At 44.4% G+C, this 13,564-nt stretch overlaps 1 protein-coding gene across 1 annotated transcript; it reads right to left on the bottom strand.

Annotated features, from left to right (window-relative positions):
* Window positions 1-3,874: 3,874 nt before the first annotated feature.
* On the bottom strand, window positions 3,875-6,339 carry LOC112224169 (ADP-ribosylation factor-like protein 4D). The gene is made up of 2 exons (XM_024387533.2): window positions 6,147-6,339; window positions 3,875-5,144 (listed from the first exon to the last, which is right to left on the bottom strand). Exon 2 carries the CDS (start codon window positions 5,033-5,035, stop codon window positions 4,430-4,432), a length of 606 nt encoding a protein of 201 aa, XP_024243301.1. The 5' UTR covers window positions 5,036-5,144; window positions 6,147-6,339; the 3' UTR covers window positions 3,875-4,429.
* Window positions 6,340-13,564: the final 7,225 nt, after the last annotated feature.

Genomic DNA, 13,564 nt, shown 5'->3' on the forward strand with positions numbered 1-13,564 from the left:
CTTACCACCAGTTCTCGATAGCTTGACCCTGGACACATTGCGAAGTCAGCATGCTTTCTCCAAATCACAACATCAGTGAAATCTGAGGTATTTAGGCCAATGTTATCCCAAGCTGAAGGAGTATGGGTCTAAAGTATTGATTGGAGCTTCTTTGAAATCCTGTTGGCCCCTTGGTAACCACAGCCGAAATTGACAATTTGGACTTCCAACCACAAAAGCAATTTAAACCCCCGCCTCTGCTCTCTCAGGTCACCGATCAATTGGTAAGTACCTCACGGTTGCCGTGGTGATAAATACTTATGTCTGGGCCAGTTGTAGTTTCTTGCCATTCCAAAGAGGGGCTCCTCTGCACTTCAGCAGTCTTTGTCTGATACAACACCCTGGATAATATACTGCATACCATTGAGGTGCTCAAGCTTACGTGATATTGTCTCCAAACACATACTGCTGTCTGGAAACTGCGCTTAGAAGCAGGACTTGTTGCGCTGAGTAATTCTGCATATCCTTGTGCTTGAAAATATATTTGTTTATTCGTTATTTACCCAGGGGAGTCCCATTGAGATACTGATACTTCTACAACCCTGTCCATATGCAGTATCAAAATACAATACAATGACGAGTGAACCTGAGGGGAGACTACAGTAAGGCCGAGGTGGGCGATAAAAGGGGAATACCACGGGCAACCCTCTGGTTATTGAATAAGCTGGTCTTCGAAGCGCGTGACATGATTTCAGGGATGCACCTGTCAGTTTAGGATCCCCCTGCTTAATCTCCCATAATCCCGCAAGCTCCCGCTCTTGTGTTTCTCCTGTCAATGAACCAGCATTGGCCAACGAAGGTAGAAGGATAGAAAACATATTTATATCCAGCGCAGGATCCAGCGCAGGATATGCCATCCCATCTGGTTTGCACTTAATGGTACTATTATTTGTTTTTCAACAGGACAATGACACAACACACCTCCAGGCTGTGTAAGGGCTATTTGATCAAGAAGGAGAGTGATGGAGTGCTGCATCAGATGATCTGGCCTCCACAATCACCCGACCTCAACCCAATTGAGTTGGACCGCAGAGTGAAGGAAAAATCAGCCAACAAGTGTTCAGCATATGTGGTAACACCTTCAAGACTGTTGGAAAAGTATTCCAGGTGAAGCTGGTTGAAAGAATGCCAAGAGTGTGCAAAGCTGTCACCAAGGCAAAGGGTGGCTACTTTGAAGAATCTAACATCTAAAATACATTTTGACTTGTTTAACACTTTTTTGGTTACTACATGATTCCATATGTGTTATTTCATAGTTTTGATATCTTCACTATTATCTACAAATAGTAAAAATAAATAAAAACCCTTGAATGAGTTGATGTGTCCAAACTTTTGACTGGTACTATATATATATATATATATTATTATTATATTATATATATCCTAATTTTTTACAGTCCAAAACCAAATTTATACATACAAACAACAACTTACAGACACATGCAAATAATGACGACATCATCTCATGATGCTACCTTTTTGAAGAGGCATGCATTTCTCCTATTTCTCAATTTCTCCTGTTCATGTCTATGCATTCAACGTTGAAATATTTGCCATTTGAAGTCATTGGAGTTCCCATAGACAAGGAATATACTGTTATGTCAGTTTAGCAACTTCCTTTCCGAGGATAGGCTAATGAATTCCAGTTACCAGCTGCTGTGTCAGGAATCCACAAATGCCTCTCAGAATGTTTCATGAACAGATTGTAGTGAATAACTTGGTGTGTAAGATCATGCCGGTTACAGTTATGGTTTGTGTCAACGTGAAGAGGCCCGGACTGTTTGGCAGCCAAATGGCGTGTCCCTCTGCGTCGCAAAACATGATCAGCTAAGGTTGTTACAAGGTTGTTGTATCCTACTGTATATCAATGGATGGTTCATAATGGAACACCTTATCAGTCATCTCATTAGAGACTAATGTACAGTGTTCTATAGAAGCTGGAACAAGCTGGAACACTGGCGCAATGGGACGCTCTAGTCACTGCATAACTTAGTATCTGGATTTTTTTTTTAAACACAAATGGATTAAAAAAAATAAAATTAAAGTGTAAATTTAGGAGAGGACGGTGATAGAAATGTCCCAAAATAGCAGTGAGGACTGAATAATATGAAATGCTGTAGTTGTTTTTTCATCAAGGACTTATTCCAAAATTGTAGTTGGATTAAAAATAAATTTATTTGGCAGTCAGTATGTATCTGTACCTACTACAATCTCTACTGTATAGTAGGGGAAAGAGTGTTTATGTTTGTTTGCTCTAGGTCTTAGGGACAGTAGTTTCTCTTCTTAATTGGACTTCTCAGACAGGGGTCTTGGGTCTTATCCACTATGAGAAAACATTCAAGTAGCTGGTCAGTTTCATTCTACCTAAATGCCATCCCTGTCTGGACTGCTACAGCAACATGGCTTTGTCTCATATCATCCTTAAAGTCCTCCCAATAATTAATTTTCACTATTCTGTTTATAATTGAGAATACACTAAATCCAAATGTTTCACAATAGTGTACACTTTAGCACTAGTAATATCATTTATATTCCTGGTGCTAAAGTGAACACCTTATGTCTGATCAAATCCTTGAATATTCAATACTTGAAGTATGCAATCTTGCCTACTATGCATATTGGTGAGCCAGATCTATAGAATGACCAATCACATTCATTACTGACTCAAGAGGTGTCCTAAAGCTCTGCCATAGTCACCAAAGCCCACGGCTATCCCATCTTTATTATTCCCTGAAGCTGTTTGTTTCTGCCCACAACCACACTACTAATTGATTGACTTACAATTGCAAGCAAGCTGGCAGCCTAGCTGAGGTGGAAATCAAAGTACATGGATTTGGTGGCTGGGGGCCGAGGCTGCTCTCCATAGCCAATGTGCTGACTCAGCCATGAATAGAGTGGAAGAGGTACTATGAATATAACTCAAAATGTGGCGAACGTACTGGAGAGCGCTGCCATTCCACATGAATGTATCACATCCAGACCTGCTCTGTACAGCTAGCACATGTAGGTTGTTTCATCACTCAAACACTGGACTAATATTCAGTACTATCTGTACGTGTTGTTTTTAATTGTCTTCTTTGAAAGCATAGGTCAACTTAAACAACGGTAACTCTTGTTCTCTTATGTAATACTAGGTCATCTTTCTATGGGATTATGGTGAACGTTGCTCTTTCAGTGGTGGCTGATTTGCAGTAGGACATTCTTTTTGCCCAGGCACTGGCAGTGAGACTCTCATTAGCAGAAGCTGTGTTGTGTCTATCTATAGTACAGAAGGGAAAGCTAGTCAAGTTCAGTACATCACCTCAGGGCAGGATTTGCGTTTTGAATAACCTATCCATCATACACTGTAGCTCTCTGCCTTGTGCATGAATCAAATTAGATTCATGGCTGAAAGGGTATCTTTGCCGCAGCGTACGACACCCATTCCAATGTCTAGGGCCTACAGATCTGCTGTCTTCATTTGAACAGTTTGACCACAACAGGAAAATAATCCTGGAGTAACAGGACATGTGAATTAGTATGTGGATTTTAATTCATGGACATTTTGTGTGGGTTGGTCAATTTTTTTGTTATGATAAATGAAGTCTTACATTTTAAAGTGGAAAGTGCAAACTTTAGAAGCCTTTTAAAACCTTGAATACACTACAATTTTCATTTCCTGCTGAGGGAACAAATGAGGATACTTTATGCTGTTAAAGGATGGCAAAAGAAAGCCAAATAATAATTTAAAAAAACATCTTCTTTAAACTCTTTCTATGTCTAAGACCCCTTTAAAATGCACAATGTGTTAACTTTACACTTTGATAGTGTCTCAAAAGAAAGCAACATATTTAATACAGTGGGTTGATTTATTCATTCTTCAGTGTTACAAAAATTGTACAACTTGTAAAAACAGCCTGCGAATCCAACTGAAACTCTGTGGCATAAGGGGAATGTACTTGGAATTGTTCTTTCAAAAGTGACCAAAATAATACTGTAATCGCCATGGTATTCCATTTGATATCAATACGATTTAGCATCATATCATATAAAATGTGTGTCTTTGTTCATATCCAACAGGAGTTCAGAGTTCAAAGTTCGGTATCACATTTCTACTGTGTTGTAGGGTAAAACAAGTGAGTCCAACTTTGTGGGACAAAATATGTCATAGGCAGCTACAGCCTCTCGTGGCTATCACATATTCATTGCATACAAAGGGCAGCTGTGTGGCTAATACAAGGTATGAAAGACGGTGTATCAATACTGCATGTCACATAAAGGCCAAATCCATTTCTCCTGTGCCATCTGGAATTGGTCCTTTGTTGGCAAAAAACCTTCCCTTTTATTTAAAGGGACAGGACCGCCGCTCAAAGAGTCACAAATGGCCCTTTAAATCAGGACAATCCAAGGCTCATCTCTTTCTATGTTTGTTGTGTTTCACCATCTTCTTCCTCTTCAGGATCATCTCGTAGAGTTTCTCTAGGCCTGGTTGTAGGCCTTGTCCATCCACGGCGCTGCAGCTCTGTACGTGGTGCAGGGTGGAGGCATTCAGTTCATGGACGGCCAGGACCTTCTCCACCTCGCTCACAGACAGAGCTGAGGCCAGGTCCTGCTTGTTGGCCAGCACCAGGACGGGCACCCCCTGGTTCTCCGAGGTACGGGTGATCTTGTGAAGCTCCACCTTGGCCTCCTCCATACGTTCGGTTTCGGTGGAGTCCACCACAAACACCATGCCATCGGTCCGCCTCGTGTACGACTTCCACAGGGGCCGCAGCTTCTCCTGGCCCCCTACATCCCACACCTGGAAGGTGATGGCCCGCGAGCTGCCCACCGCTACCTTGATCTTCTCTGTGTTAAAGCCCTTGGTCGGGATGGTCTTGACAAACTCCTTGAGCTTCAATCTGTAGAGCAGAGAGGTTTTGCCAGCCGCGTCCAGGCCAATCACTACCACGTGCAAGGACTGGAAGTTTTGCAGGAACGGGGTGTTGGGGGCTATCTCGGTCAGCTGGTTCCCCATGGTGATGGGATGTTCTCACCTCCTTGGGTGAGGTGGCAGATGCTCAGTAATCCTTTCTAATAGGTGTGCATTGGCACCCTCTTCACTGGACGGTTGCAGGACTGGGGACCTTATCAAAAAGCAAAAACAATGAGGTACTATTTAAAGACTAGACAATGAGATTGTAAGGTATCACTACAACTTGAGGTGCTTTTACACAATAATAAACGAATGACACAGATAAGAAATGTGATCAGACACTTGGATACAACACATTAATGATTGCTACTACGGTGACACGATTGCTTTACTAATCAGACTGATCAATAAATTACTGCAATTTCTAATGAACTTCCATTGCAAATAGTAAAGCCACAATTGAGACCAATTGGTTGTTCCTTGTTGGAATAAATCCACAACCATAACAGTCATAGCCTAAGGCGAGGCAATTTAATTGTCAGTCATAGAAAATGTCCAGACAGCACAATTCAATTTTGAATTTAATAAGATCAGTTATGGTTTGGGTTTAAATCTTTATGAAGCGGTATGCCTGACAACATGTAATTGGTGGTTGGCTGTTCTCGTTGTCTTTTGCCAAGTCTTTTCTAATCCTCTTAGGACAGTTAAACCCCAATGGCTGTCTTGGGGCACATTGATCCAAGTTGAATATAAATGACAGAATATCTATTCATTTGCGCATTGAATGCAGTTTAAGCCCGGGATAGGATTGCGATTCATTATAATCCAATTGTTTTAGTGAGGCTTTTGTAAAAAATAAAATAAAAAATGTTAAAAAAGACAACTATAAACACAACCCATATTTTCCCCATGGGCTGTTAAAAAACGATGAGTGTCACCCCAACTATGTAATTATGAGAACACCCGATATAACAATATAGCCTATGTAGTGTAGTTCTGGCATCCTTCTGAGGAATTAAATATGTGATCAAACTGCAGATTTGCACAAAAATAAAATGCATAACCATCTATGAGTGAGACATCTTACTGGAATGACACTGCTATATAATAACCAGCCTTGTGCATAGCATTACAACGCAGATTTCATTGCAGTAAAATACCATACCATCTGTGCAAAATCTTAAACCTGAAAAAGCTATTGTGCTATATTTACCTTCTAGACCACTTGAATGAACATAAATGGCATCATCCTAGCGCAGCAAATACATCCATATATCCATACATCCAAATATTGCTTCTCTGCGTGCTAATATCTGTCTGTCTGCTCCGTGCACCGATGGATGGAGCAATGAGCAGCAGAGTGGAATGGAATAGCATGCACAAGACCTCCTCTCTAGAACAACAACCCGAGGTGACGTCACTCAATAATATACTCCCCCTGCTGGTCTAGTTGGTCAATGGTTCCGTGTGCAGAAAGTGAGATGCTGGCATGCAGCTACAATGTAGCAGGAGTCAGGATACGCAGCCTTATTGTCGCAGGATAGAACAAATGTGAACTACAGTATTTCTAAAATCGTGCTCTCCCTCCCATAGTAGTACAGTACACAACTGCTTGGAAAGACAAATAGTGATCCCTATAAACCGTGTTGAATTGTAAGCCTGCATATTAGATTGCATGAGAAAATTCAAGTATGTTCTTTAGACATTCCCACTGAGAGGGGCTCCAACAATTCGTGACTGAGGTATAGACAGTTTCCGGTTGGATGTTGGAAGGATATTCAGCTTTCAAACCACTTGAGCCACAGACTCCAAATAAGTGTTATGATGTTGGAAACATTGCACACAACATTTGCACAATCATTTGCTTTGCAAAGCTAATAAACATGTGGAGATGTGAGCAGCATTTTGTATTCCTAGTTGAATTAGTTAGGGAGAATAAACAAAGTACAAACTTTTTTTACATTCGAATTTCAATAGCTCCTTGGTCATGTGACCTACTGGCCTCAAACAAGGTTCAGAATGTACACTCAGTGGGTCTACACATTGCACACCCTTTTGTTTGTCCATTTCCTTCTCACACACCTGTCACTCACACACCTACATGTATTCACTTGGGCCTTATCCCTGGGGCATTCCTGACCTCCAGGCAGGCCCCCATTGACCTCGTGACCTCTGACTCCTGGCATCTAGGCCTACACTCCCTGCCCGCCCTCTCCCTGGGCCTGAGAGTTTATAGCTTACTCCCTGGAACTACAGACCTCCAGGCCTCCACACCTACTCTCCCTACCCAGTCAACACCCCTCTCCCTTGGCCTTAGAGTATAGCTTACTCCCTGGAACTACAGACCTCCAGGCCTCCACACCTACTCTCCCTACCCAGTCAACACCCCTCTCCCTTGGCCTTAGAGTATAGCTTACTCCCTGGAACTACAGACCTCCAGGCCTCCACACCTACTCTCCCTACCCAGTCAACACCCCTCTCCCTTGGCCTTAGAGTATAGCTTACTCCCTGGAATTACTAAGACTATCAAGGCACAAGGCGAGACACAGACGCAGACACAGGAGGCAGATGGTTGGAGTCTTACAATGTTGAATAATCCAAAGGGGTAGACAAGAGAATGGTCGTGGACAGGCAAAAAGGTCAAAACCAGATCAGTCCAGGAGGTACAGAGTGGCAGACAGGCTCGTGGTCAAGGCAGGCAGGTACAAAGTCCAGAAACAGGCAAGGGTCAAAACCGGGAAAACTAGAAACTAGAAAAAGGAGAATAGCAAAAGGAGTACAGGAAAAACACGCTGGTTGACTTGACTAAACATACAAGACGAACCGGCACAGAGAGACAGGAAACACAGGGATAAATACACTGGGGGAAATAAGCAACACTTGGAGGGGCTGGAGACAATCACAGAAACAGGTGAAACAGATCAGAGCGTGACAAAGATGTCTATAATCCCGCTGTCAGGAACCACGTGCACCTGGTAACCCGAAACAAGCTCTGTGCCCCAAGTAATTCGAAACCGACTCTGTGCACCTGGTAACCCGAGACAGGCTCTGTGCTCCTGGTGGCCCACCTGTTTTTTTCTGCTCACAGACTGAATCCCCACTCCAACCTCCGTGGCCTGAGTGCTGGCCCCAGCCCTCGAGTCCGGCCGCCCCTGCTCGAACTCTGAGTGCCCCCCGCCTTGGGGGAGGCCTCCTCGTGTACCTGGTGACCTTTTTACTTCCACAGCGAGTCCCAACCTGGCTCACAGTCCCACCAGAGTACGGCCCAGGCGGATGGGCGACCACCACCTAGCCCCCTATCTATCCAGAGCCAATGTCAATGTCTTATGCCTTCTACCCGCCTGCCTGGGCTCTCTCACACTCCGTGTCTGGCCTCTGGCCCTTCTGCGTGCACCTGGTAACCCGTAAGTAAAGAAGGAGGATGGAGGAGGAAGACGCCTTATGTCCCCAACAAAAGCTTGGATCGAGGGTTGACTTTCAATAGACCGCAGTGAGTAAGCTGCGCTGCTACGTACGAAACCCTGACCCAGAATCAGGTCGTCTACGAGGGATTTAGCACCTGGTTCCCCACAAACATGCAGTGCACATCAGGAGAGGGGCGGCAACTCATCTGGCCACACCCCAACCCAGTCACGAAATGGCTCTACTCAGCTGCCAGAAGAGGCAGTCTATCCCAGGTCAACCCGAAGATCCTCAGCGCTACAGTATCCTTACGTTTAGGGGAGATTCTGAGTTAGAGGCATTCAGTCATAATACCACAGATGGTAGCTTCGCACCATTGGCTCCTCAGCCAATCAAATACACCAAATGTTTGAACCTGTGGTTCCTTTCGTTCTGAGCAGGATTACTATTGCAACAACACATCATCAGTAGGGTAAAACTAACCTGTCTCACGATGGTCTAAACCCAGCTCACTATTAGTGTGTGAACAATCCAACGCTTGGTGAATTCTGCTTCGCAATGATAGGAAGAGCCGACGTCGCTAGGAACGCGTGGCAGCCACAAGCCAGTTATCCTTGTGGTAACTTTTGACACCTCCTGCTTAAAAGCCCAAAATTCAGAAGGATCATGAGGCCCCGCTTTCACGGGTCTGTATTCATACTGAAAATCAAGATCAAGCGAGCCTTTGCCCTTCTGCTCCACGGGAGGTTTCTGTCCTTCCTGAGCTCGCCTTAGGACACCTGCATTACCGTTTGACAGGTGAACTGCCCCAGTCAAACTCCCCACCTGCCACGGTCCCCTGAGCACCTCCCCGCCTCACTGGGTAAGTAAAAAAACAATAAGAGTAGTATTATTTCACCATTGACCGAGGTCTCCCACTTATTCTACACCTCTCATATCTCTTCAAATGCCAGACTAGAGTCAAGCTCAACAGGGTCTTCAATCCCCGCTGATTCCGTCAAGCCCGTTCCCTTGGCTGTGGTTTCGCTAGATAATAGGTAGGGATAGTGGGAATCTCGTTCATCCATTCATGCGTGTCACTAATTAGATGACGAGGTATTGGGCTACCTCAAGAGACTCTTAATTATGTCCCGCCGTTTACCCCCGCTTCATCGAATTTCCTCACTTTGACATGAGGGGTTCACACCTCTCCCCGAAGGTGGTTTGAGTGCGACCGTAAAGGGTAGCATGTGACGGTCAGATATCAAATTGGCATCCATTAGAGTAACGTCCGGTGGTATTATCAGAGGCTTTTCTGTCTTACAAACTGGACATCTGTTTCCGCTACTAACCTCCAGCGGGCTTTAACTGGGTTTTTACACCCAATCGACATCAAGCGCCAGCGCAATACGTATAGGCTTGAGAACCAAATACCCATTGCAGTATCTAGCGGCAACATCGACCGGGTGTCGGGAAGAAGTAACAGAAAATAATCATTCCCTTTCAAACATTTGCTTGCCCAGTCAGCCCTCTGGGACAGAGGCATAGGAACCACCTTTTCCAGCGCTTCATCGATATTCCTCACTTTGACATGAGGGGGTCACAGTCACCCAACGGGGTGATTTAAGTGTGACCGCGACAGGTGGGTACGCTCCTTTCAATTTCATCAAGTTGATCCGTGCCCAGTGGGAACCTAGGCTTCTTCCCTCCGTTTTATGGTTCCGCAGCAAATCAATGGGCGTGGATGGTACTACCCACATCCGATGTACGCCTCCCTCCCCAGACAAGCTGGAGATACCTCTCCCCACTTTGTAGGGCATGAGCCAGATCCATGCAATGCCCAATCACTGCGGGGCCAATGGGTTTAGTCTCCACCTGAAGTCTAGCGAGCATAGAATAGACCTCCCCACCTACAACGTGTGGGGCCAGCGAGCGCCGTAGCTGGGGAGTTCTGCGAGAGGGTCACATGACCAAGGAGCTATTGAATGTTTGAAAAATTCATGTAAAATCGTGTGAGATGAAAATGGACAAACTAAAGGGTGTACAATGTGTAGGCAGGAGTCAGAGGTCACCAGGTCAATGGGGGCCTGCCTGGAGGTCAGGAATGCCCCAGGGATAAGGCCCAAGTGAATACATGTAGGTGTGTGAGTGACAGGTGTGTGAGAAGGAAATGGACAAACAAAAGGGTGTGCAATGTGTAGACCCACTGAGTGTACAGTCTGAACCTTGTTTGAGGTCAGTAGGTCACATGACCAAGGAGCTATTGAAATTAGAAACCTTGAAATAAATAATTGAAAATAGTGTGAGGTGTAAATCGACAAAAAAAAATGTGTGCAATATGTGTCTATGCCATCAGCTTAGCTAGAACCAGTTTTGAAAGTTTTAGGAGTAATGGTTAAAGAGCTATTGAAATTAGATTTTTTTTTTTGTCACTATGTTGACGGTCCCTAACTGCTGTTGGTGGACGTAAGGAAAACTACAGGAGAATATCCGTCGAATTTCCAACCTGAATCTGTCTTTACCTCGGTCAATTACGAGACATGCACTTATAAAAATGAAATAAATTGCACTTTTTGTGCTAGAGTAACATGACAGCCGGTGAAAGGAAACCTCTAGGTATACACGGTGTATGGACAGACTTTGGCGCCACCCTGTGTCAAAACCAACCACGACAGACACGCTGCAATAATGGAATGGAATTCTTTGAACAAGATAGTTTTGTTTCATCATTGCATTGTCATTATCATCATATGATGTCACAATCAAAGTTGCCAAGCAACATATCATCTGCCCAGATGTGGTTGTGGTTGCAGTCAGAGCTGTATTCAGTAAGGGCTGTTGCTGCTGTCCTGTTGTTGCTGTCTTGCAGAGCTCATTGGCAAGTGCATTATTTTTTACTTAGGAAAGTCAATATTACAGTTGTGTCTCTGTTTTGAAAGGTTAAAAATGTTACTACAAACATCATCAGTGCAGATGACTTTATGTGTTATTACACAAACAGTTAATCAATCGATTAAACTCGTTTTTATTTTGGGATGAGATGTAGATTTTTTTTTTTTCCTCTGCAAGGGATTGCATTATAGGGTAATGAGTACTCATACAGTAGGTCAGGGTAATGGGCCTACCCAGATCAGACCGACTCCTTCCCCACAGGGTGGTGTACTGTAACATGGCAGCTATGCACTGGGAAGCGCGGCGCAGGCAGAACGTGGCTGATCACCGCTTGACTATCACTCATAAGGTAGGGCCATGGTTCGTTTAATCATTAGCCATGACAGCATAGTAGGACATTAATGTTGATGCAGTGGCTATTTCTGTCAAGGTCACAATGTTACTGCAGTGGTAGACTAAATCCCAGAGCCCTGACTTGCTTGACATGGGGATGATTTCTGGCCAAACAAGCAAACAAATTAAACATGACTAGCGATGCATATGAAGAGATGCTAATTTCTCTCTTGGACATACAGAATGTGAAGGGACCTGCTCCTACGGTAGAGAGCCAACCTGAGGCGCCAACCATGCCAGTCCTTCCCCCTGAGCCCAAAGTGCTGGACGTGCCACTGGGTAGGGTATCTCATCCCTTGGTAGAGGTTATGAACGTCCATGCAATGAACTGAATCTAACTTCTTTATAACCCTCTGCATTATGTTATCTTCATAGCAGGTAAAAGTGTGCACTGCAAGTGTGTGCGCACAAACAAAGACAACTACAGTGGCAAGATTGACAACAGATACTCAGTGAGTTCAGTTCTTGCGTCGCACACGGTTGAGCTATGCGGACAACCTTAGCCTAACATGTCCATTGTACTGCATGTCCACTGTACCTCATGACCTCAGCTTTCAATCTAAGAAACTGAGAGTAGAGCACGGCTCATTTATTTGACTAATCATGTTATGATGGCTGACAGTGAAATTGGACAACATCACGTAACCTCCAGTGAAAATGGATTTATTCCAAAAGGACAAAGCCAAAACTTTACGTCAATGACTTTGGATTAATGAAGATGGCTGTTTGATGTGTTTCAGTCCGTACAGTACTCCCAGCAGTGGTAGCTGCAACCACTCCTAGATTACATCTAGATTAGTAGCTGTAACCATCATGCACTGGAGCAGAGAGAACAGCCCTCACATTGGAACGCAATTAACAGCAACAAGGGCAATAAACCCCTAACAAAACAAACATCACACGTCAGTGTCTTCAAAGAGACTTTTTTTAAAAGCTGGTAATGATCTAGGTATTTCAGCCATGTCCCTATTAACTCAAATGTTCTAAGTGTGCAAATAGTCATCAGTCCACACCCAGTCCAGGAAAGATGTCACTTCACTGCAAAATGACTCACAGTCAAATCATGGCAACTCTTAGGAAATGTTATTTACCCTCTTGTATAAGGTTAATGGATTTACAAGGCAATTGCATATTGAACATCAATGGAGGACACCTTCAAATACACATAACATACAGTACATGGCCAAAGGTATGTGGACACGTTCGACGAGCAGATGTTTGACATCTCATTCCAAATCATGGACATTAATATGGAGTTGGTCCCCCCTTTGCTGATGTAACAGCCTCCAGTGGAAGGCTTTCCACTAGATGTTGGAACATTGCTGCGGGGACTTACGTTCAGCCACAAGAGCTTTGGTGAGGTCGGGCACTGATGTTGGGCGATTAGGCCTGGCTCGCAATCTGCATTCCAATTCATCCCAAAGGTCCGAACCATGAAAAACAGCCTCAGAACATTATTCCTCCTCCACCAAACTTTACAGATGGCATTATGCATTCGGGCAGGTGTGCTGAAATCCGCCAAACCCAGATTTGTCCGTCGGACTGGCAGATGGTGAAATGTGATTCATCACGCCAGAGAACACATTTCCACTGCTCTAGAGTCCAATGGCGGCGAGCTTTACACCACTCCAGCCAACGCTTGGCATTGCGCATGGTGATCTTAGGCTTGTGTTCGGCTGCTCGGCCATGGATATCCACTTCATGAAGTTCCCAACAAACAGTTATTTTGTTGACGTTGCTTCCAGAGTCAGTTTTGAACCCGGTAGTGAGTATTGCAACTGAGGACAGACGATTCTTACGTACCATGCGCTTCAGCACTTGCCGGTCCCGTTCTGTGAGCTTGTGCGGCCTACCACTTCGCAGCTGAGCCGTTGTTGCATCGAGACATTTCCACTTCACAATAACAGCACTTACAGTTGACCGTGTCAACTCTAGTAGGGCAGAAATTTGACAAACTGACTTGTT

This window comes from Oncorhynchus tshawytscha, linkage group LG25, assembly GCF_018296145.1.
Source record: "Oncorhynchus tshawytscha isolate Ot180627B linkage group LG25, Otsh_v2.0, whole genome shotgun sequence".
NCBI classification, from domain to species: domain Eukaryota; kingdom Metazoa; phylum Chordata; class Actinopteri; order Salmoniformes; family Salmonidae; genus Oncorhynchus; species Oncorhynchus tshawytscha.